Genomic DNA, 22,452 nt, shown 5'->3' with positions numbered 1-22,452 from the left:
GCGGAGATGGTGGAGGCTGTGGCCTCCGCCCACAGCAGAATCCGCCGGACTTCTTGGAAGGCTTGACGACTGCGAGTGCCGCCCTGGTGGTTGATGTACGCAACCGCCGTGGCGTTATCCGACTGTATGCGGATCTGCCTGCCCTCGAGCCACCGATGGAACGCCTTGAGGGCTAGATACACTGCCCTTATCTCCAGAACATTGATCTGAAGGGAGGACTCTGTCAGAGTCCAGGTTCCCTGAGCCTTGTGGTGGAGAAAAACCGCTCCCCATCCTGACAGGCTCGCGTCCGTCGTGACCACAGCCCAGGATGGGGGCAGGAAGGATTTTCCTTTCGACAGAGAAGTGGGGAGAAGCCACCACTGAAGCGAGGTCTTGGCTTCCAGAGACAGAGAGACGTTCCTGTCTAAGGACGTCGGCCTCTTGTCCCATTTGCGGAGAATGTCCCATTGGAGAGGACGCAGATGAAATTGCGCAAATGGAACTGCCTCCATTGCTGCCACCATCTTCCCCAGGAAGTGCATGAGGCGCCTCAAGGGGTGCGACTGGGCCCGAAGAAGGGATTGCACCCGTCTGCAGCGACCGCTGTTTGTCCAGCGGCAGCTTGACCATCGCTGAGAGAGTCTGAAACTCCATCCCGAGGTACGTCAGTGACTGGGTCGGAGACAATTTTGACTTTGGAAAATTGATGATCCACCCGAACCTCTGGAGAGTCTCCAGAGCAACGGTCAGACTGTGTTGACAAGCCACCCGTGAGGGTGCCTTGACTAGGAGATCGTCTAGGTAAGGGATCACCGAGTGGCCCTGAAAGTGTAGGATCGCTACGACGGATGCCATGACCTTGGTGAAGACCCGTGGGGCTGTCGCCAGGCCGAAAGGCAGTGCCACAAACTGAAGGTGTTCGTCCCCGATGGCGAAACGCAGGAAGCGTTGATGCTCTTGAGCGATCGGCACATGGAGATAGGCATCTTTGATGTCGATTGATGCTAGGAAGTCTCCTTGAGACATCGAAGCGATGACAGATCGGAGGGATTCCATGCGAAACCGCCTGGTTTTCACATGTCTGTTGAGCAATTTGAGGTCCAAAACGGGACGGAATGAGCCGTCCTTTTTTGGCACCACGAACAGATTGGAGTAAAAACCGCGACCGCGTTCCTGAAGGGGAACGGGGATCACCACTCCTTCTGTTTTCAGAGTGTCCACCGCCTGAAAAAGCGCAACGGTCCGCTCGGGGGGCGGAGATGTTCTGAAAAAAACGAGTCGGAGGACGAGAGCTGAACTCTATCCTGTAACCGTGAGACAGAATGTCTCTCACCCATCGGTCTTGGACATGTGGCCACCAGGCGTCGCAAAAGCGGGAGAGCCTGCCACCGACCGAGGATGCGGTTTGGGGCGGCCGAAAGTCATGAGGAGGCCACCTTGGAGACGGTGCCTCCGGTGGTCTTTGGAGGACGTGACTTAGACCGCCATGCAGAAGAGTTCCTCTGGCTCTTCTGTGGCCTGTTTGACGAGGAGGGTTGGGATCTGGCTGAGGGCCGAAAGGACCGAAACCTCGCTTGAACTTTCCGTTGCTGAGGTCTGTTTGGTCTGGGTTGGGGTAAGGACGAGTCCTTTCCCTTGGATTGCTTAATAATTTCATCCAATCGCTCGCCAAACAGTCGGTCGCCAGAAAAAGGCAAACCGGTGAAGAACTTTTTGGAAGCAGAGTCTGCCTTCCATTCGCGTAGCCACATGGCTCTGCGGACTGCCACAGAATTGGCGGATGCTACCCCTGTACGGCTAGCCGAGTCCAGGACAGCATTCATGGCGTAGGATGCAAATACTGACGCCTGAGAAGTCAAAGATGTTACTTGTGGCGCAGCGGTACGGGTGACCGCATTAATCTCAGACAGACAAGCTGAGATAGCCTGGAGTGCCCACACAGCTGCAAAGGCTGGGGCAAAAGACGCGCCTATGGCTTCATAGATGGATTTCAGTAGGAGCTATATCTGCCTGTCCGTGGCATCCTTGAGCGATGCACCGTCAGCCACTGCTACTACGGATCTAGCCGCCAGTCTAGAGACTGGAGGATCCACCTTGGGACACTGAGCCCAACCCTTAACCACGTCAGCGGGGAAGGGGTAACGTGTGTCATTAAGGCGTTTAGTAAATCGCTTGTCCGGGAAAGCCCTGTGCTTCTGGACAGCATCTCTAAAGTTAGAGTGATCGATCGAAGAAAGCACTCCGGGTACGTTTAGGAAACCTAAACTGGTGTTTCTCCTGTTGTGAAGCCGAATCCTCTGTAGGCGGAGTTGGGGGAGACAGATCTAGCACCTGGTTGATGGACGCTATAAGGTAATTTACTATGGCGTCCCCTTCAGGTGTATCCAGATTGAGAGCAACATCAGGGTCAGAGTCCTGAGCTGCGACCTCCGCCTCCTCCTCTAGAGAATCCTCAAGCTGAGACCCCGAACTGCGTGATGAAGTCGGGGAAGATTCTAAGCGAGCCCGCTTAGCTGGTCTGGGACTGCGGTCCGTGCCGGAGTCCTGCACGTAATAACTAGAGGCCACACCAGGAACACGCTTAGTCGCAGACCGAGAGGTGCCTGGGGGTGATCCCGCAGTGCCCGGGGCCTGTGTAAGGGCCGGCCTGGACTGCAAAACCTCTAGAAACTTAGCAGACCATTTATCCATAGACTGAGTCATGGAATGAGAAAGCGACTTAGAGTTTGTCGGCTAAAACAGAAAACTCTGTCCCTGCCATCTGGACAGGGGGGGGCGGCGGTTCTACCTGGGCCGAGGGACCCCCTAGTGCCTCAGGCTCCGGCTGAGCGAGTGCCACAGGGGCCGAGCGTTGCTCACAGTGAGGGTAGGTGGAACCTGCAGGTAACATAGCCGCACAAGAGGTACAGGTAGCAAAATAACCCTGTGCCTTGGCCCCCTTGCTCCTTGTGAACGACATGCTGTTGTCTCCCAGGAGCGTGATCACTGAGGGTATATAGCCACAAGTGAACAGTATAGCTGAACCGGAAAAAGTATACAAATGAAGGGAATTTTGTTTACTTACCGTAAATTCCTTTTCTTCTAGCTCCAATTGGGAGACCCAGACAATTGGTGTATAGCCATGCCTCCGGAGGCCGCACAAAGTATTACACTAAAAGTGTAAAGCCCCTCCCCTTCTGCCTATACACCCCCCGTGCTCCCACGGGCTCCTCAGTTTTGGTGCAAAAGCAAGAAGGAGGAAAAAATTATAAACTGGTTTAAAGTACACTCAATCCGAAGGAATATCGGAGAACTGAAACCATTCAACATGAACAACATGTGTACACAAAAAAACAGGGGCGGGTGCTGGGTCTCCCAATTGGAGCTAGAAGAAAAGGAATTTACGGTAAGTAAACAAAATTCCCTTCTTCTTTGTCGCTCCATTGGGAGACCCAGACAATTGGGACGTCCAAAAGCAGTCCCTGGGTGGGTAAATAATACCTCATAATAGAGCCGTAACGGCTCCGTCCTACAGGTGGGCAACCGCCACCTGAAGGACTCGCCTACCTAGGCTGGCATCTGCCGAAGCATAGGTATGCACCCGATAGTGTTTCGTGAAAGTGTGCAGACTCGACCAGGTAGCTGCCTAACACACCTGCTGAGCCGTAGCCTGGTGCCGCAAGGCCCAGGACGCTCCCACGGCCCTGGTAGAATGGGCCTTCAGCCCTGAAGGAACCGGAAGCCCCGAGGAACGATAAGCTTCGAGAATTGGTTCCTTGATCCACCAAGCCAGGGTTGACTTGGAAGCTTGTGTCCCTTTACGCTGGCCAGCGACAAGGACAAAGAGTGCATCCGAGCGGCGCAGGGGCGCCGTACGAGAAATGTAGAATCTGAGTGCTCTCACCAGATCTAACAAGTGCAAATCCTTTTCACATTGGTGAACTGGATGAGGACAAAAAGAGGGTAAGGAGATATCCTGATTGAGATGAAAGGGGGATACCACCTTAGGGAGAAATTCCGGAACCGGAAGAAGAACCACCTTGTCCTGGTGAAACACCAGGAAAGGGGCTTTGCATGACAACGCTGCTAGCTCAGACACTCTCCGAAGTGAAGTGACTGCTACTAGGAAAACCACTTTCTGCGAAAGGCGTGCGAGAGAAATATCCCTCATTGGCTCGAACGGTGGTTTCTGAAGAACCATCAGAACCCTGTTCAGATCCCAGGGTTCTAATGGACGCTTGTAAGGAGGGACGATGTGACAAACCCCCTGCAGGAACGTGCGTACCTGTGGAAGTCTGGCCAGGCGCTTCTGAAAAAACACAGAGAGCGCAGAGACTTGTCCCTTAAGGGAGCCGAGCGACAAACCCTTTTCCAATCCGGATTGAAGAAAGGACAGAAAAGTGGGCAAGGCAAATGGCCAGGGAGAAAAACCCCGAGCAGAGCACCACGACAGGAATATTTTCCACGTCCTGTGGTAGATCTTGGCGGACGTTGGTTTCCTAGCCTGTCTCATAGTGGCAATGACCTCTTGAGATAATCCTGAAGACGCTAAGATCCAGGACTCAATGGCCACACAGTCAGGTTGAGGGCCGCAGAATTCAGATGGAAAAACGGCCCTTGAGACAGCAAGTCTGGTCGGTCTGGTAGTACCCCCGGTTGGCCGACCGTGAGATGCCACAGATCCGGGTACCACGACCTCCTCGGCCAGTCTGGAGCGACGAGGATGGCGCGGCGGCAGTCGGCCCTGAACTTGCGTAACACTCTGGGCAACAGTGCCAGAGGAGGAAACACATAAGGGAGTTGAAACTGCAACCAATCCTGAACTAAGGCGTCTGCCGCCAGAGCTCTGTGATCGTGAGATCGTGCCATGAATGCCGTGACCTTGTTGTTGTGCCGGGACGCCATTAGGTCGACGTCCGGCATCCCGCAGCGGCAACAGATCTCCTGAAACACGTCCGGGTGAAGGGACCATTCCCCTGCGTCCATGCCCTGGCGACTGAGAAAATCTGCTTCCCAGTTTTCCACGCCCGGGATGTGAACTGCGGAGATGGTGGAGGCCGTGGCTTCCACCCACATCAAAATCCGCCGGACTTCCTGGAAGGCTTGCCGACTGCGTGTTCCGCCTTGGTGGTTGATGTAAGCCACCGCTGTGGAGTTGTCCGACTGAATTCGGATCTGCTTGCCTTCCAGCCACTGCTGGAACGCTTTTAGGGGAAGATACACTGCCCTGATCTCCAGAACATTGATCTGAATTGAGGACTCTTGCTGGGTCCACGTACCCTGAGCCCTGTGGTGGAGAAAAACCGCTCCCCACCCTGACAGACTCGCGTCCGTCGTGACCACCGCCCAGGATGGGGGTAGGAAGGATTTCCCCTTCGATAATGAAGTGGGAAGAAGCCACCACCGAAGGGACGCTTTGGTTGCCTGAGAGAGGGAGACGTTCCTGTCGAGGGACGTCGGCTTCCTGTCCCATTTGCGTAGGATGTCCCATTGAAGAGGACGCAGGTGAAACTGCGCGAAAGGGACTGCCTCCATTGCTGCCACCATCTTCCCCAGGAAGTGCATGAGGCGCCTCAAGGGGTGTGACTGACCTTGAAGGAGAGATTGCACCCCCGTCTGTAGTGAACGCTGCTTGTTCAGCGGAAGCTTCACTATCGCTGAGAGGGTATGAAACTCCATGCCAAGATATGTCAGTGATTGGGCCGGTGTCATATTTGACTTTGGAAAATGGATGATCCACCCGAAATTCTGGAGAGTCTCCAGAGTAGCGTTGAGGCTGTGCTGGCATGCCTCTTGAGAGGGTGCTTTGACCAGCATATCGTCTAAGTAAGGGATCACCGAGTGACCCTGAGAGTGGAGGACCGCAACTACTGCAGCCATGACCTTGGTGAAAACCCGTGGGGCTGTCGCCAGGCCGAACGGCAGTGCCACGAACTGAAGGTGTTCGTCTCCTATGGCGAAGCGCAGGAAGCGCTGATGCTCTGGAGCAATCGGTACGTGGAGATAAGCATCTTTGATATCGATCGATGCAAGGAAATCTCCTTGGGACATTGAGGCGATGACGGAGCGGAGGGATTCCATCCGGAATCGCCTGGTCTTTACGTGTTTGTTGAGCAGTTTCAGGTCCAGGACAGGACGGAAAGACCCGTCCTTCTTTGGAACCACAAATAGGTTGGAGTAAAAACCGTGACCTTGTTGCTGAAGAGGAACAGGGACCACCACTCCTTCTGCCTTCAGAGTGCCCAGCGCCTGCAGAAGAGCATCGGCTCGCTCGGGAGGCGGAGATGTTCTGAAGAATCGAGTCGGAGGACGAGAGCTGAACTCTATCCTGTAACCGTGAGACAGAATGTCTCTCACCCAACGGTCTTTTACCTGTGGCAGCCAGGTGTCGCAAAAGCGGGAGAGCCTGCCACCGACCGAGGATGCGGTGTGAGGAGGCCGTAAGTCATGAGGAAGCCGCCTTGGTAGCGGCACCTCCGGCGGTCTTTTTAGGGCGTGACTTAGACCGCCATGGATCGGAGTTCCTCTGATCCTTCTGAGGCCTTTTGGACGAGGAGAATTGGGACCTGCCCGCACCCCGAAAGGACCGAAACCTCGACTGTCTCTTCCTCTGTTGGGGTAATTTTGGTTTGGCATGGGGTAAGGATGTTTCCTTTCCCTTGGATTGTTTGATGATTTCATCCAACCTCTCACCAAACAAACGGTCGCCAGAAAATGGCAAACCAGTTAAGCACTTTTTGGAAGCCGAATCTGCCTTCCATTCCCGTAGCCACAAGGCTCTGCGTATTACCACCGAATTGTCGGCTGCAACCGCCGTACGGCTCGCAGAGTCCAGGACAGCATTAATAGCGTAGGACGCAAATGCCGACGTTTGAGAGGTTATGGACGCCACTTGCGGCGCAGACGTACGTGTGAGTGCGTCAATTTGCGCTTGACCCGCTGAAATAGCTTGGAGTGCCCATACGGCTGCGAATGCTGGAGCAAAAGACGCGCCGATAGCTTCATAGATGGATTTCAACCAGAGCTCCATCTGTCTGTCAGTGGCATCCTTGAGCGAAGCCCCATCTTCAACTGCAACTATGGATCTAGCCGCCAGTCTGGAGATTGGAGGATCCACCTTGGGACACTGAGTCCAGCCCTTGACCACGTCAGGGGGGGAAGGGATAACGTGTATCCTTAAGGCGCTTGGAAAAACGCTTATCTGGACAAACTTGGTGTTTCTGGACTGCCTCTCTGAAGTCGGAGTGATCCAGAAACATACTCGTTGTACGCTTGGGGAACCTGAAACGGAATTTCTCCTGCTGAGAAGCTGACTCCTCCACTGGAGGAGCTGAGGGAGAAATTTCCAACATTTGATGTATGGACGAGATAAGATCATTCACTATGGCGTCCCCATCAGGAGTATCAAGGTTGAGAGCGGCCTCAGGATCAGAATCCTGATCAGCTACCTCCGCTTCATCATACAGAGAGTCCTCCCTCTGAGACCCTGAACAATGTGATGAGGTCGAGGGGATTTCCCAGCGAGCTCGCTTAGGCGGTCTGGGGCTGCGGTCCGTGTCAGAGACCTCACCCTGGGATCTATGAGACACCCCGGGGGAACATTGTTGTTCCAACTGAGGGGAACCAGGGGGCAATGATTCCACAGTGCCCCATGGTCTGAGATACTTGTCTGGACTGCAAAGCTTCTAGTATCTTAGCCATAGTCTCAGAAAGTCTTTCAGTAAAAACTGTAAACTCCGTCCCTGTCACCTGGACAGTGTTAGCAGGTGGTTCCCCCTGGGCCACCCTTAGCAGAGGCTCCGGCTGAGTAAGTGCCACAGGGGCCAAGCAGTGCACACAATGAGGGTCAGTGGAACCTGCCGGTAGTATAGCCGTACATGTGGCGCAGGCAGCATAGTAAGCCTGTGTTTTGGCACCCCTGCTTCTTGTGGGCGCCATGCTGTTGTCTCCCCTGAGCAACACAGGAGGGTATATAGCCAAAAATCAACCGTGCACCGTACAGTGTAAAGTATAGCCTATAAACAATAATCTATAAGTACACTTCTGCACAAGTGGGGCCAGCACCTCAGGTGCTGCTTACCGCCCGCTTAAAGCGGTTGTGTGGTCACCAGAATCCCTGCTTGGGTCTCCCAGAGCTTGTCTCCCCTCTCCAGCGTCAGAGTAGCTGACAAGAATGGCTGCCGGCGTCCTGAGGAGAGGAGGGAGCCGTGGGCGTGACCCAGAAAGTGCGGGAAACTGGTGCTCCACTGTGCACAGAGAGGGGGGTGGAGTATGCAAAGCATGCTCCAGCCCTCAGTGCTGCCGTCCTGTACAGCGTCCCGCCCTTCCCCTGACTGGCAGGCCTGGGGGCGGGAAGAAAATGAGACTAGGCCGCAAAAGCCGGGGACTCGAGTTATAAGCACGGCCGCCGTATAAGCGCGGTCGGCGCGGAAGTCCCCGGCGCACTAACAGTCCCAGCCGCGCCGCAGTGATAACAATGGCAGCAGCGGTCAGCGCGGTAGTCCCCATACACTAACACACTCAGCGACGCTGCAGTGTGTAATGGCACAAACGCGGTCAGCGCCGCGGTCCCCGGTGCACTAGCACACCCAGCAATGCTGGAGTGTTGCTGTGTGCGGTCCCCACGGGGACACAGAGTACCTCAAAGTAGCAGGGCCATGTCCCTGACGATACTCGGCTCCTTATCCAGCAGAATCCTCTGGAGCTGTGGATGGAGCACGGTCTCAGTGCCTGGAGACCGATTAGGATCCCACTTCACCCAGAGCCCTAAGGGGGATGGGGAAGGAAAACAGCATGTGGGCTCCAGCCTCCGTACCCGCAATGGATACCTCAACCTTAACAACACCGCCGACAAGAGTGGGGTGAGAAGGGAGCATGCTGGGGGCCCTGTGAAGGGCCCTCTTTTCTTCCATCCGACATAGTCAGCAGCTGCTGCTGACTAAGCTGTGGAGCTATGCGTGCATGTCTGCCTCCTTCGCACAAAGCATAAAACTGAGGAGCCCGTGGGAGCACGGGGGGTGTATAGGCAGAAGGGGAGGGGCTTTACACTTTTAGTGTAATACTTTGTGCGGCCTCCGGAGGCATGGCTATACACCAATTGTCTGGGTCTCCCAATGGAGCGACAAAGAAGAAGGGAATTTTGTTTACTTACCGTAAATTCCTTTTCTTCTAGCTCCAATTGGGAGACCCAGACAATTGGGTGTATAGCTACTGCCTCCGGAGGCCACACAAAGCATTACACTTAAAAGTGTAAGGCCCCTCCCCTTCTGCCTATACACCCCCCGTGGGATCACGGGTTCCTCAGTTTTAGTGCCAAAGCAAGAAGGAGGAAAGCCAATAACCGGTTTAAGAACAAATTCAATCCGAAGGAACATCGGAGAACCGAAACCAGTCAACATGAACAACATGTGTACCCGAACCAACAAAAATCCCTAAGCAAACAGGGCGGGTGCTGGGTCTCCCAATTGGAGCTAGAAGAAAAGGAATTTACGGTAAGTAAACAAAATTCCCTTCTTCTTTGTCGCTCCTAATTGGGAGACCCAGACAATTGGGACGTCCAAAAGCAGTCCCTGGGTGGGTATAATAACCCCTCGTGATAGGACCGTAAAAACAGCCCTACCCTACAGGTGGGCCGTCGCCGCCTGAAGGACTTGTCTACCTAGGCTGGCGTCCGCCGAAGCGTAGGTATGCACTTGATAGTGTTTGGTAAAAGTGCGCAGACTCGACCAGATAGTCGCCTGGCACACCTGCTGAGCCGTAGCCTGGTGTCGTAATGCCCAGGACGCACCCACGGCTCTGGTAGAATGGGCCTTCAGCCCTGAGGGAACCGGAAGCCGAGCAGAACGGTAGGCTTCAAGAATTGGTTCCTTGATCCACCGAGCTAGGGTGGATTTGGAAGCTTGCGACCCTTTGCGCTGACCAGCGACAAGGACAAAGAGTGCATCCGAGCGGTGCAGGGGCGCCGTGCGGGAAATGTAGATCCTGAGCGCTCTCACGAGATCCAACAATGCAAATCCTTTTCACATTGATGAACTGGATGAGGGCACAAGGAAGGCAAGGAGATATCCTGATTAAGATGAAACGGGGATACCACCTTAGGGAGAAACTCCGGAATAGGTCGCAAGACCACCTTGTCCTGGTGAATCACCAGGAAGGGAGATTTGCATGACAGCGCTGCTAGCTCGGACACTCTCCGGAGAGACGTGACCGCTACTAGAAAGGCCACTTTCTGTGAAAGGCGAGAAAGGGAAACATCCCTCATAGGCTCGAAAGGCGGCTTCTGAAGAACAATTAGGACCCTGTTCCGATCCCAGGGCTCTAACGGCCGCTTGTAAGGAGGGACGATATGACAGGCCCCTTGCAGGAACGTGCGTCCCTGAGGAAGTCGTGCTAGGCGCTTCTGAAAAAATACAGATAGCGCTGAGACTTGCCCCTTGAGGGAGCTGAGCGACAAACCTTTTTCCAACCCGGATTGCAGGAAGGAAAGAAAAGTAGGCAAACTAAATGGCCAGGGAGAGACTCCCTGAGCAGAGCACCAAGACAAGAATATTTTCCACGTCCTGTGGTATATCTTGGTGGAGGTAGGTTTTCTGGCCTGTCTCATGGTGGCAATGACCTCTTGAGACAATCCTGAACCCGCTAGGATCCATGACTCAATGGCCACACAGTCAGGTTCAGGGCCGCAGAATTCTGATGGAAAAATGGCCCTTGAGACAGCAAGTCTGGTCGGTCTGGTAGTGCCCACGGTTGGCCTACCGCGAGGTGCCACAGATCCGGGTACCACGACCTCCTTGGCCAGTCTGGTGCGACGAGGATGGCGCGGCGGCAGTCGGACCTGATCTTGCGCAGCACTCTGGGCAACAGAGCCAGAGGTGGAAACACATAAGGAAGCCGGAACTGCGACCAATCTTGAACTAAGGCGTCTGCCGCCAGAGCTCTGTGATCGTGAGACCATGCCATGAAAACTGGGACCTTGTTGTTGTGCAGAGACGCCCGTAGGTGGACGTCCGACATCCCCCAGCGGCGACAGATCTCTTGAAACACGTCCGGGTGAAGAGACCATTCCCCTGCGTCCATACCCTGGCGACTGAGGAAGTCTGCTTCCCAGTTATCCACGCCTGGGATGTGAACTGCGGATATGGTGGAAGCCGTGTCTTCCACCACGTTAGAATCCGCCGGACTTCCTGGAAGGCTTGCCGACTGCGAATTCCTCCTTGGTGGTTGATGTATGCCACCGCTGTGGAGTTGTTCGACTGAATACGGATCTGCTTGCCTTCCAGCCACTGCTGGAAGGCTTGTAGAGCAAGATACACTGCTCTGATCTCCAGAACGTTGATCTGAAGAGTGGACTCTTGCTGAGTCCACATACCTTGAGCCCTGTGGTGGAGAAAGACTGCTCCCCACCCTGACAGATTCGCATCTGTCGTCACTACCGCCCAGGAGGGGGGTAGGAAGGATTTCCCTTTCGACAATGAGGTGGGAAGCAGCCACCATCGAAGAGAATCCTTGGCCGCCTGAGAGAGAGAGACGTTGCTGTCGAGGGACCTCGACCTCCCGTCCCATTGGCGGAGAATGTCCCATTGTAGTGGACGCAGATGAAACTGCGCGAAAGGGAGTTCCACTATTGCTGCCACCATCTTCCCTAGGAAGTGCATGAGGCGTCTCAAGGGGTGTGACTGACCTTAAAGGAGAGATTGCACCCCTGTCTGCAATGAACGCTATTTGACAAGCGGCAGCTTCACTACCGCTGAGAGAGTATGAAACTCCATGCCAAGATATGTTATCGATTGGGTCGGGGTTAGATTCGACTTGGAAAAGTTGATGATCCCCCCGAAACCCTGGAGGGTCTCCAACGCCACGTTCAGGCTGTGTTGGCATGCCTCTTGAGAAGGCGCCTCGACCAGCAGATCGTCTAAGTAAGGGATCACGGAGTGTCCCTGAGAGTGTAGGACTGCAGCTACAGCTGCCATGACTTTGGTGAAGACCCGTGGGGCTGTCGCCAGACCAAAAGGCAGGGCTACGAACTGAAGGTGTTCGTCTCCTATAACGAAGCGTAGAAAACGCTGATGCTCTGGAGCAATCGGTACGTGGAGATAAGCATCCTTGCTGTCTATCAATGCTAGGAAATCTCCTTGAGACATTGCGGCGATGACGGATCGGAGGGATTCCATCCGGAACCGTCTGGTTCTCACGTGGTTGTTGAGAAGCATTAGGTCCCGAACGGGACGGAAAGACCCGTCCTTTTTTGGTACCACAAACAAATTGGAGTAAAAACCGTGACCTTGCTCTTGAAGAGGAACAGGGATCACCACTCCTTCCGCCTTTAGAGTGCACACCGCCTGCAGGAGAGCATCGGCTCGGTCGGGAGGCGGAGGCGTTCTGAAGAATCGAGGTGGAGGACGAGAACTGAACTCTATCCTGTACCCGTGAGACAGAATGTCTCGCACCCAACGGTCTTGGACCTGTGGCAGCCAAATGTCGCCAAGCGGGAGAGCCTGCCACCGACCGAGGATGCGGAGGGAGGAGACCGGAAGTCATAAGGAAGCCGCCTTGGTAGCGGGTCTTCCGGCTGTCTTTTTTGGGCGTGACTGAGCCGCCAAGAATCTGAACTCCTCTGATCCTTTTGAGTCCTTTTGGACGAGGATAATTGGGACCTGCCCGAACCTCGAAAGGACCGAAACCCCGACTGTCCCATCCTCCGTTGGGGTTTGTCTTGTCTGGGCTGAGGTAAGGATGAATCCTTACCCTTGGACTGTTTTATGATTTCATCCAAGCGCTCACCAAACAGTCGGTCACCAGAAAATGGTAAACTGGTTAAACATTTTTTGGAAGCAGAATCTGCTTTCCATTCCCTTAACCACAAGGCTCTGCGTAAAACCACGGAGTTAGCAGATGCCACTGCCGTACGGCTCGTAGAGTCCAGGACAGCATTAATCGCGTAAGACGCAAATGCAGACATTTGAGAGGTTAAGGATGCCACCTGCGGAACAGATGTACGTGTGACCGTGTCAATCTGTGCAAGACCAGCTGAAATAGCTTGGAGTGCCCATACGGCTGCGAATGCAGGAGCAAACGACGCGCCGATAGCCTCATAGATGGATTTCAACCAGAGCTCCATCTGTCTGTCAGTGGCATCTTTAAGTGCAGCCCCATCCTCCACTGCAACTATGGATCTAGCCGCAAGCCTGGAGATAGGGGGATCCACCTTGGGACACTGGGTCCAGCTCTTGACCACATCAGGAGGAAAGGGATAACGTGTATCCTTAAGCCGTTTGGAGAAACGCTTATCTGGATAAGCGTGGTGTTTCTGGACTGACTCTCTAAAGACAGAATGGTCCAGAAAAATACTTAATTTCCGCTTGGGAAATCTGAAATGGAATTTCTCCTGCTGTGAAGCTGACTCCACCACTTGAGGAGCTGGGGGAGAAATATCCAACATTTTATTGATGGGCGCGATAAGATTGTTCACTATGGCGTCACCATCAGGAGTATCTCGGGATCAGAATCCTGATCAGCTATTTCCGGCTCATCACACAGAGAATCCTCCTGCTGAGAGCCTGACCAGTGATATGATGTAGGGGGCCGCTCATAGCGAGCTCTCTTAGGCTGTCTGGGACTGTCGTCCGTGTCAGAGCCGTCACCCTGGAATGCATGGGACACCTCCGGAGCCCGGAGCTGTTCCAAATGAGGGGGACCAGGGGACAGTGATTCAACCGTGCCCATGGTCTGCATTACTGGTCTAGACTGCAAAGTTCCTAGGATTTTAGTCATAGTCACAGATAATCTATCAGCAAAGCTGCAAACTCTGTCCCCGTCACCTGGACAGTATTCACAGGTGGTTCTCCCTGGGTCACCTCTAGCAGAGGCCCCGGCCGAACAAGTGCCACAGGGGCTGAGCACTGCACACAATGGGGGTCAGTGGTAGAGTAGCCCCACATGCGGTACAGGCAGCATAGAAAGCCTGTGCCTTGGCACCCCTGGTTTTGCGGACGACATGCTGTTGTCTCAGAGCAATCCAAGAGGGTATATAGTGAAGAATTACCAGCGCCAGTACAGTGCAATGTATAGCATAAAAATACAAATGAACACTGCAGCACAAGTGGGGTAGGCACCAGAGGTGTCGCTTACCGCCCGCTGAAAGCGGGTGTGTGGTCGCTAGAATCCCGTGCCTGGGTCTCCCATAACTTGTCTCCCCTTCTCCAGCTCAAACAGCACGTCAGGAATGGCTGCCGGCGTTCAGTGAAGAGGGGCGGACCGTGGGCGTGCCTCAGACGAAGAGCGGGAAACCAGCGTCTCACTGTGTTCAGTGTGAGGGCTGGAGTATGTAAAGTAAACTCCAGCCCTCGGCGCTGATGTTCTGCACAGCGTCCCGCCCCCACTCTGACTGGCAGGCCTGGGGGCGGGAACGAAACGAACTAGGCCGGAAAAAGCCGGGGACTGTAGTAGTAAGCGCGGCCGTCAAATATGCACGGCGAGCGCGGAAGTCCCCGGCGAACCACAAGTCCCAGCCGCGCCGCAGTTAAAACTGACAGCAGCGGCCGGCGCGACCGTTTCCAAACCATTAACTCCTTCAGCTAGCTGAAGATAGTGTGGCACACGCGCACAGCGCTATTGTCCCGGGCGCACTAACACACCCAGCAATGCTGGTGTGTGTGTGCGCGATTTGCACGGGGACACAGAGTACCTTAATGTAGCAGGGCCATGTCCCTGACGATACTCAGCTCCATGTCCAGCAGATCCCAGGGGCTGTGGATGGAGCACGGTCTCAGTGCCTGGAGACCGGTAAAATCCCACTTCACCCAGAGCCCTAATGGGGATGGGGAAGGAATCAGCATGTGGGCTCCAGCCTCCGTACCCGCAATGGGTACCTCAACCTTAACAAACACCGCCGACAAAGAGTGGGGTGAGAAGGGAGCATGCTGGGGGCCCTAGTATGGGCCCTCTTTTCTTCCATCCGACATGATCAGCAGCTGCTGCTGACTAAACAGTGGAGCTATGCGTGGATGTCAGCCTCCTTCGCACAAAGCTTGAAAACTGAGGAACCCGTGATCCCACGGGGGGTGTATAGGCAGAAGGGGAGGGGCCTTACACTTTTAAGTGTAATGCTTTGTGTGGCCTCCGGAGGCAGTAGCTATACACCCAATTGTCTGGGTCTCCCAATTAGGAGCGACAAAGAAATAATGTATCTATATACAGTTCAGCACCCTAGGGGTACCAGCACCGGTAACCGGTGTGGCTTACCAATCGCTCCAGCGGTATGTGGCCACCAGATTCCCTGCCTCGGGTCTCCCAGAGCTGCAGCCAGAAGTCCTCCACCGGCAGGATGTGTTAAAACATGGCTGTCGGCGTTCACAGGGGAGGAGGGAGCCGTGGGCGTAACTTACAAAAGTGCGGGAATTGGTGCCCCATAGGGATTAGTGAGGGGGGGAGGAGGACAGCAATGTGTGCTCCAGCCCTCACTGTCGGCGTCAGACCGACCGTCCCGCCCTTGCCCCTGACTGGCAGGCCCGGGGGCGGGCGTTTAATGTACTAGGCCGCAAAAGCCGGGGACTAAAGTAAAAACCGCGGCCGGCCAGCAGGCACGGTCGGCGCGGTAGTCCCGGACAAAAAAACAATACTGCAGGCGCTGCAGCGTCTGAGGCCCAGGTGCTCCATGCACCGTCCCAAAGGGGACACAGAGTACCTGTAGTTGCAGGGCCTTGTCCCTGACGATACTCAGTCTCCTGTCCGACAGATACCACCAGGGGCTGCGGAGGGAGCCCGGTCCCAGTGCCTGGATGACCGGTTAGGATCCCACTTCACCCAGAGCCCCTAAGGGATGGGGAAGGAAAACGGCATGTGGCTCCTGCCTTTGTATCCGCAATGGGTACCTCAACCTTAACAACACCGCCGACTCAGTGGGGTGAGAAGGGAGCATGCCGGGGGCCCTTAGGGGCCCTCTTTTCTTCCATCCGAAATAGTCAGCAGCTGCTGCTGACTAAAATGTGGAGCATTGTGTGCCTCCTTCAACACAAAGCAAAAAACTGATGGGCCCGTGATGCACGGGAGGGTGTATAGGCAGAGGGGAGGGGTTACACTTTTTTAAGTGTAATACTTTGTGTGGCCTCCGGAGGCAGTAGCTATACACCCAATTGTCTGGGTCTCCCAATGGAGCGACAAAGAAATAAGAAACATGAGCACAGCACTTCTGAATTCTCAGACTTTGCTGGCTTCACAAAGGACATGCAGATTTTGCTGCAGATTTCTGAAAATACGCGCCAAAACTACACAGCGTGGACACTGGGCCTAAGGATTTGTGCACACGTTAAGTATTTGGTGCAGAAATTTCTGCACCATTTCTGCATCTCTTGGCAAAAAAAAAAAAAAAACAGCGGCAAAAAAGTGCATTTTTTAACTTGCATTTTGGTGCAGATTTTTACTGCTCATTAGTATGCATGAAATATGCAGCAAAAGCGCTGAAAGAATTGACATGGTGCAGATTTAAATCTGCACCAAATCTGCAAGGAGAAAATAAGCAATGTGTGCATGAGACTTCAGGATTGTCATTCACTTTGCTGGCATCAGGAAATTGTGACAAATCTGTGCAAGGGAGGGGGGGGGGGGAACAAATCTGCAACTGCAGGTTGAGAGCCCCAAGAACCATCTTCTACCTTCACCATTCGTATCTTTTCAATTGATTAGCCAACCTGGTGCGATGTCACCTGTGTGTCACACAGCAACGATATTGTCAGGCCAGCTAATCAGAAGAGTCGCAGATGCTGCCAAGAGGTAGGAGGAAAGTCTTGGGGCTCACATTGAGCAGTCGTGGCCAATGGACCAGGTTCTGAAAATCAATGTGCACCAACTCCCATCCCAGACATTTATTGCACATACCCAGGGACAGGTTATAAGGGTGAAACCACAAATGGAGGCTGGTCGAAGGTGGCAGACATGCCCTTTATCCACAGTGATCAATAGCCAGATTTTTTGGTTTCAATATCATGCCTTCCTTGGGCACAGAGGGTGGAAAAAGATTTGGTTGTATGTGGTTGGTTGCCTATATGGTTTCACCACCTTAATACCAGTCACGTGGCAGCTGTGAATGGCCATGGAGGCTAGAACTGCCTTTGAGGTGAATATAGAGTCATCCACATACGCCCCAAAATCAATCACATTGTATAATACATCTGAGTTTAATGTTAATGACTGGTAAAAAATTTTTAGAGGGAAAATGTTCACGTTTCTACAACATAAGCCTATAAATGTCCAAAATGCAAAATCTATTAGCTTATTTACATTGCACCCATCCGATATTACACCAATGTAACCTAACCTATCTCGTATTACTTACTTGGCCCTTGTAATATCAGCCTCTGTGACACCGCCTTGTGAGATAGCCTTCACCTGACCCACCGCAGCTTTAATCACCTAACAGCAGACAGATAGGCGTTTGAGGACATATATACTAATAAATTACTAGAAATACAATGTATGATGCATCACATGGACCGACAGTACAGAAAACCCTCCTACAGCTTACGTACACAAAAGTTAGTGAACATTGGGTAGATTCCCTACAGCAGATTTATTGCCGCCAATACAATCCCCTTCTGATAAATGTTACAGATTTTCAATTGCACAAATGTCTGCGGCAAATATCCCCTTACACAGCACATTTTAAGCAGCACTTAATGTTACTTAATGGTTGTTCTTTTCCTTACATCTGTTGTTGCAGCTGCCTGAGATATAGTATAAACTCCAAAGAGACCAGAATCAGAATAGTTGGCATTGAATGCAGAAACCTAAAAAATAAAAATGAAACTCAGTACAAAAGAAGTAACATTCATTGATTCAGAAAGCAAAAATGGCGTCAAGGTAACGGCCTCCACTGTAATGCTGTAACGTCCTACGACGTAAATTTTTGTCAGATTTCTGAGGAAAGTATGAAGCGGGCTCGGAGCAGCAACTGGAGCGGGCTCTGATTGCTGCTGGATAACAATTTAAATGCAACTGTACATTTTGGACAGAGGCATTTATATATGACAAAATTGCTAAATTATGTGGCCCCCACCACAAGACCAACATATTTGGTATGATCACGGGCATAATAAACCAAAAAAAAACAAACAAAAACAAAACAAAAACCTATATTGAAATCAGATGTTAACTTTTCTCTCCGAGGCAATTTGACATTTCTACAAAACAAACAAAAGGAAATCTATTTAGTCAAATTACCTCCAGCAATGACTAAGTCTTAAACTTTATACTTACATCAAAGGGCTGATTAGTGCCCTTGGACACGGCCTGAGACAATTTGCTGGTGGAGTTGTTCCCCCGCTTGATGTAGGGTCCTGCACCTAGGACGTGCTGGAGGACATTGAACGCATTGGCTTCAGGGCTTCCCACTGTTGCTCCTTCCACAACAACCGCAGCATGGACAAGATCATTTCCATTCTGCTCTCGGACCTCACCTGGTGGAAAAGATCAGATCAATGTTCTTAATCTGCAGCCACAGATTAAGGATAATGTAAAACGGCAGTATTTAGCACTGCAAACCAAAATCAGAAGCGGGTCTATCATACATACGCCAAGTATGTGGATACAGACATTTCTGCACCATTTTTTGGCAAGAATAACGCAATGAACAAAGAAGGGAATTTTGTTTACTTACCGTAAATTCCTTTTCTTCTAGCTCCTATTGGGAGACCCAGACAATTGGGTGTATAGCTTCTGCCTCCGGAGGCCACACAAAGTATTACACTTTAAAAGTGTAACCCCTCCCCTCTGCCTATACACCCTCCCGTGCATCACGGGCTCCTCAGTTTTGGTGCAAAAGCAGGAAGGAGGAAAAACTTATAAATTGGTCTAAGGTAAATTCAATCCGAAGGATGTTCGGAGAACTGAACCATGAACAAAAAGAACAATTCAACATGAACAACATGTGTACACAAAAGAACAACCAGCCCGAAGGGCACAGGGGCAGGTGCTGGGTCTCCCAATAGGAGCTAGAAGAAAAGGAATTTACGGTAAGTAAACAAAATTCCCTTCTTCTTTGTCGCTCCATTGGGAGACCCAGACAATTGGGACGTCCAAAAGCAGTCCCTGGGTGGGTAAAAGAATACCTCGATAAAAAGAGCCGAAACGGCCCCCTCTTACAGGTGGGCAACCGCCGCCTGAAGGACTCGCCTACCTAGGCTGGCGTCTGCCGAAGCATAGGTATGCACCTGATAGTGTTTTGTGAAAGTGTGCAGACTAGACCAGGTAGCTGCCTGACACACCTGCTGAGCCGTAGCCCGGTGCCGCAATGCCCAGGACGCACCCACGGCTCTGGTAGAATGGGCTTTCAGCCCTGAAGGAAGCGAAAGCCCAGAAGAACGGTAGGCTTCAAGAATCGGTTCCTTGATCCACCAGGCCAAGGTTGACTTGGAAGCCTGCGAACCCTTACGCTGGCCAGCGACAAGGACAAAGAGCGCATCTGAACGACGCAGGGGCGCCGTGCGAGACACGTAGAACCGGAGTGCTCTCACCAGATCCAAAGAGTGCAAATCCTTTTCACATTGGTGAATTGGATTAGGGAAAAATGAAGGCAAGGAGATATCCTGATTGAGATGAAAAGGGGATACCACCTTAGGGAGAAATTCCGGGACAGGACGCAGAACCACCTTATCCTGGTGAAAAACCAGGAAGGGGGCTTTGCATGACAGCGCTGCAAGCTCCGACACTCTTCGGAGTGATGTAACTGCCACTAGAAATGCCACCTTCTGCGAAAGACGTGATAAAGAGACATCCCGCAGCGGCTCGAAAGGTGGTTTATGAAGAGCCGTTAGCACCCTGTTAAGGTCCCAGGGTTCCAGCGGACGCTTGTAAGGTGGGACTATGTGGCAAACTCCCTGCAGGAATGTGCGGACCTGCGGAAGCCTGGCCAGGCGCTTTTGAAAAAATACGGAGAGCGCCGATACTTGTCCCTTGAGAGAGCCGAGTGACAAACCCTTGTCCATTCCGGATTGAAGGAATGAAAGAAAAGTGGGTAAGGCAAACGGCCAGGGAGAAAAACCATTATCAGAGCACCAGGATAAGAAGATCCGCCAAGATCTGTAATAGATCTTGGCGGACGTTGGTTTCCTGGCCTGTCTCATAGTGGCAATGACATCCTGAGATAATCCTGAAGACGCTAGGAGCCAGGACTCAATGGCCACACAGTCAGGTTGAGGGCCACAGAATTCAGATGGAAAAACGGCCCTTGTGACAGCAAGTCTGGGCGGTCTGGAAGCGCCCACAGTTGACCCACCGTGAGATGCCACAGATCCGGGTACCACGATCGCCTCGGCCAATCTGGAGCGACGAGGATGGCGCGGCGGCAGTCGGACCTGATCTTGCGTAACACTCTGGGCAGCATCGCCAGAGGAGGAAATACATAAGGCAGTCGAAACTGCGACCAATCCTGAACTAATGCGTCCGCCGCCAGAGCTCTGTGATCCTGAGACCGTGCCATGAAGGCCGGGACCTTGTTGTTGTGTCGTGACGCCATGAAATCGACGTCCGGCGTTCCCCAGCGGCGACAGATCTCTCGAAAACACGTCTGGGTGAAGAGACCATTCCCCCGCGTCCATGCCCTGACGACTGAGGAAATCTGCTTCCCAGTTTTCTACGCCCGGGATGTAAACCGCGGAGATCGTGGAGGCTGTGGCTTCCACCCACTGCAGAATCCGCCTGACTTCCTGGAAGGCCTGACGACTGCGCGTGCCGCCCTGATGGTTGATGTATGCGACGGCAGTGGCATTGTCCGACTGTATACGGATCTGTCTGCCCTCCAGCCACCGATGGAAGGCCAATAAGGCTAGATACACTGCCCTCATCTCCAGAACATTGATCTGAAGGGAGGACTCTACCGGAGTCCAGATTCCCTGAGCCCTGTGGTGGAGGAAAACCGCTCCCCACCCTGACAGGCTCGCGTCCGTGGTGACCACAGCCCAGGTTGGGGGTAGGAAGGATCTTCCTTGCGATAGAGAATTGGGAAGGAGCCACCACTGAAGAGATGTCTTGCTGCAAGGGACAGAGAGACGTTCCTGTCGAGGGAAGTCGACTTCCTGTCCCATTTGCGGAGAATGTCCCATTGGAGTGGCCGCAGATGGAATTGCGCGAACGGCACTGCCTCCATCGCTGCCACCATCTTCCCCAGGAAGTGCATGAGGCGCCTCAAGGGGTATGACTGACCCCGAAGAAGAGATTGCACCCCTGCCTGCAGGGAAAGCTGTTTGTCCAGCGGTAGCTTGACTACCGCTGACTGTGTATGAAACTCCATCCCGAGGTAAGTCAGTGATTGGGTTGGTGTCAACTGGGATTTTGGGAAGTTGATTATCCACCCGAACTGCTGGAGAGTCGCCAGAGCGACTGTAAGGCTGTGTTGACACGCCACCCGAGAAGGTGCCCTGACAAGGAGATCGTCTAAGTAGGGAATCACCGAGTGGCCCTGAGAGTGTAGGACCGCCACAACGGATGCCATGACTTTGGTGAACACCCGTGGGGCTGTCGCCAAGCCGAAAGGCAGTGCCACGAACTGAAGGTGTTCGTCCCCGATGGCGAAACGCAAGAAGCGTTGATGTTCGGGTGCGATCGGCACATGGAGATAAGCATCCTTGATGTCGATCGATGCTAGGAAGTCCTCTTGTGACATCGAGGCGATGACCGAGCGGAGAGATTCCATCCGAAACCGTCTGGTGCTCCCATTTCTGTTGAGCAGTTTGAGGTCCAGAACGGGACGGAATGATCCGTCCTTCTTTGGCACCACGAACAAGTTGGAGCAAAAGCCACGACCATGTTCCTGAGGGGGAACAGGGATCACAACTCCCTCTGTCTTCAGAGTGACCACTGCCTGCAAAAGTGCGTCGGCCCGAGCGGGGGGCGGAGAGGTTCTGAAGAAACGAGTCTGAGGACGAGAGCTGAACTCTATCCTGTAACCGTGAGACAGAATGTCTCTCACCCATCGGTCTTGAACATGTGGCCACCATGCGTCGCAAAACCGGGAGAGCCTGCCACCGACCGAGGATGCGGTTCGGGGATGCCGAGAGTCATGAGGAGGCCGCCTTGGAGGCAGCGCCTCCGGCGGCCTTTTGGGGGCGTGACTTAGACCGCCACGCATAGGAGTTCCTCTGGCCTTTCTCCGGCCTGCTGGACGAAGCGGATTGGGACTTGGCGGAGGGACGAAAGGACCGAAACATCGATTGAATTTTCCGTTGCTGAGATCTCTTAGGTTTGGACTGGGGTAAGGAGGAGTCCTTTCCCTTGGATTCCTTAATAATCTCATCCAATCGTTCGCCAAACAATCGGTCGCCAGAAAATGGCAAACCGGTTAAGAACCTCTTGGAGGCAGAGTCTGCCTTCCATTCGCGCAGCCACATGGCCCTGCGGACTGCCACAGAATTAGCGGATGCCACCGCTGTACGGCTAGCAGAATCTAGGACTGCGTTCATGGCGTAGGAAGAAAAAGCTGACGCTTGAGAAGTCAGAGACGCA

General features: G+C 53.2%; 1 protein-coding gene across 1 annotated transcript in view; it reads right to left on the bottom strand.

The window, feature by feature from the left end:
* Positions 1-22,452, bottom strand: part of UQCRC2 (ubiquinol-cytochrome c reductase core protein 2) — a 134,592-nt gene that overhangs the window by 10,536 nt on the left and 101,604 nt on the right. The window contains exons 10-12 of the mRNA XM_075318000.1: positions 18,211-18,410; positions 17,661-17,741; positions 17,291-17,367 (exon numbers count right to left, since the gene is read on the bottom strand). Coding sequence (XP_075174115.1) covers positions 17,291-17,367; positions 17,661-17,741; positions 18,211-18,410 — 358 coding nt within the window. The remainder of the gene's footprint in view (positions 1-17,290; positions 17,368-17,660; positions 17,742-18,210; positions 18,411-22,452) is intronic.

This window comes from Anomaloglossus baeobatrachus, chromosome 7, assembly GCF_048569485.1.
Source record: "Anomaloglossus baeobatrachus isolate aAnoBae1 chromosome 7, aAnoBae1.hap1, whole genome shotgun sequence".
NCBI classification, from domain to species: Eukaryota; Metazoa; Chordata; class Amphibia; order Anura; family Aromobatidae; genus Anomaloglossus; species Anomaloglossus baeobatrachus.
The sequence above is the reverse complement of the archived record's forward strand: the minus strand, read 5'-3'. Positions and strand labels throughout refer to the sequence as shown.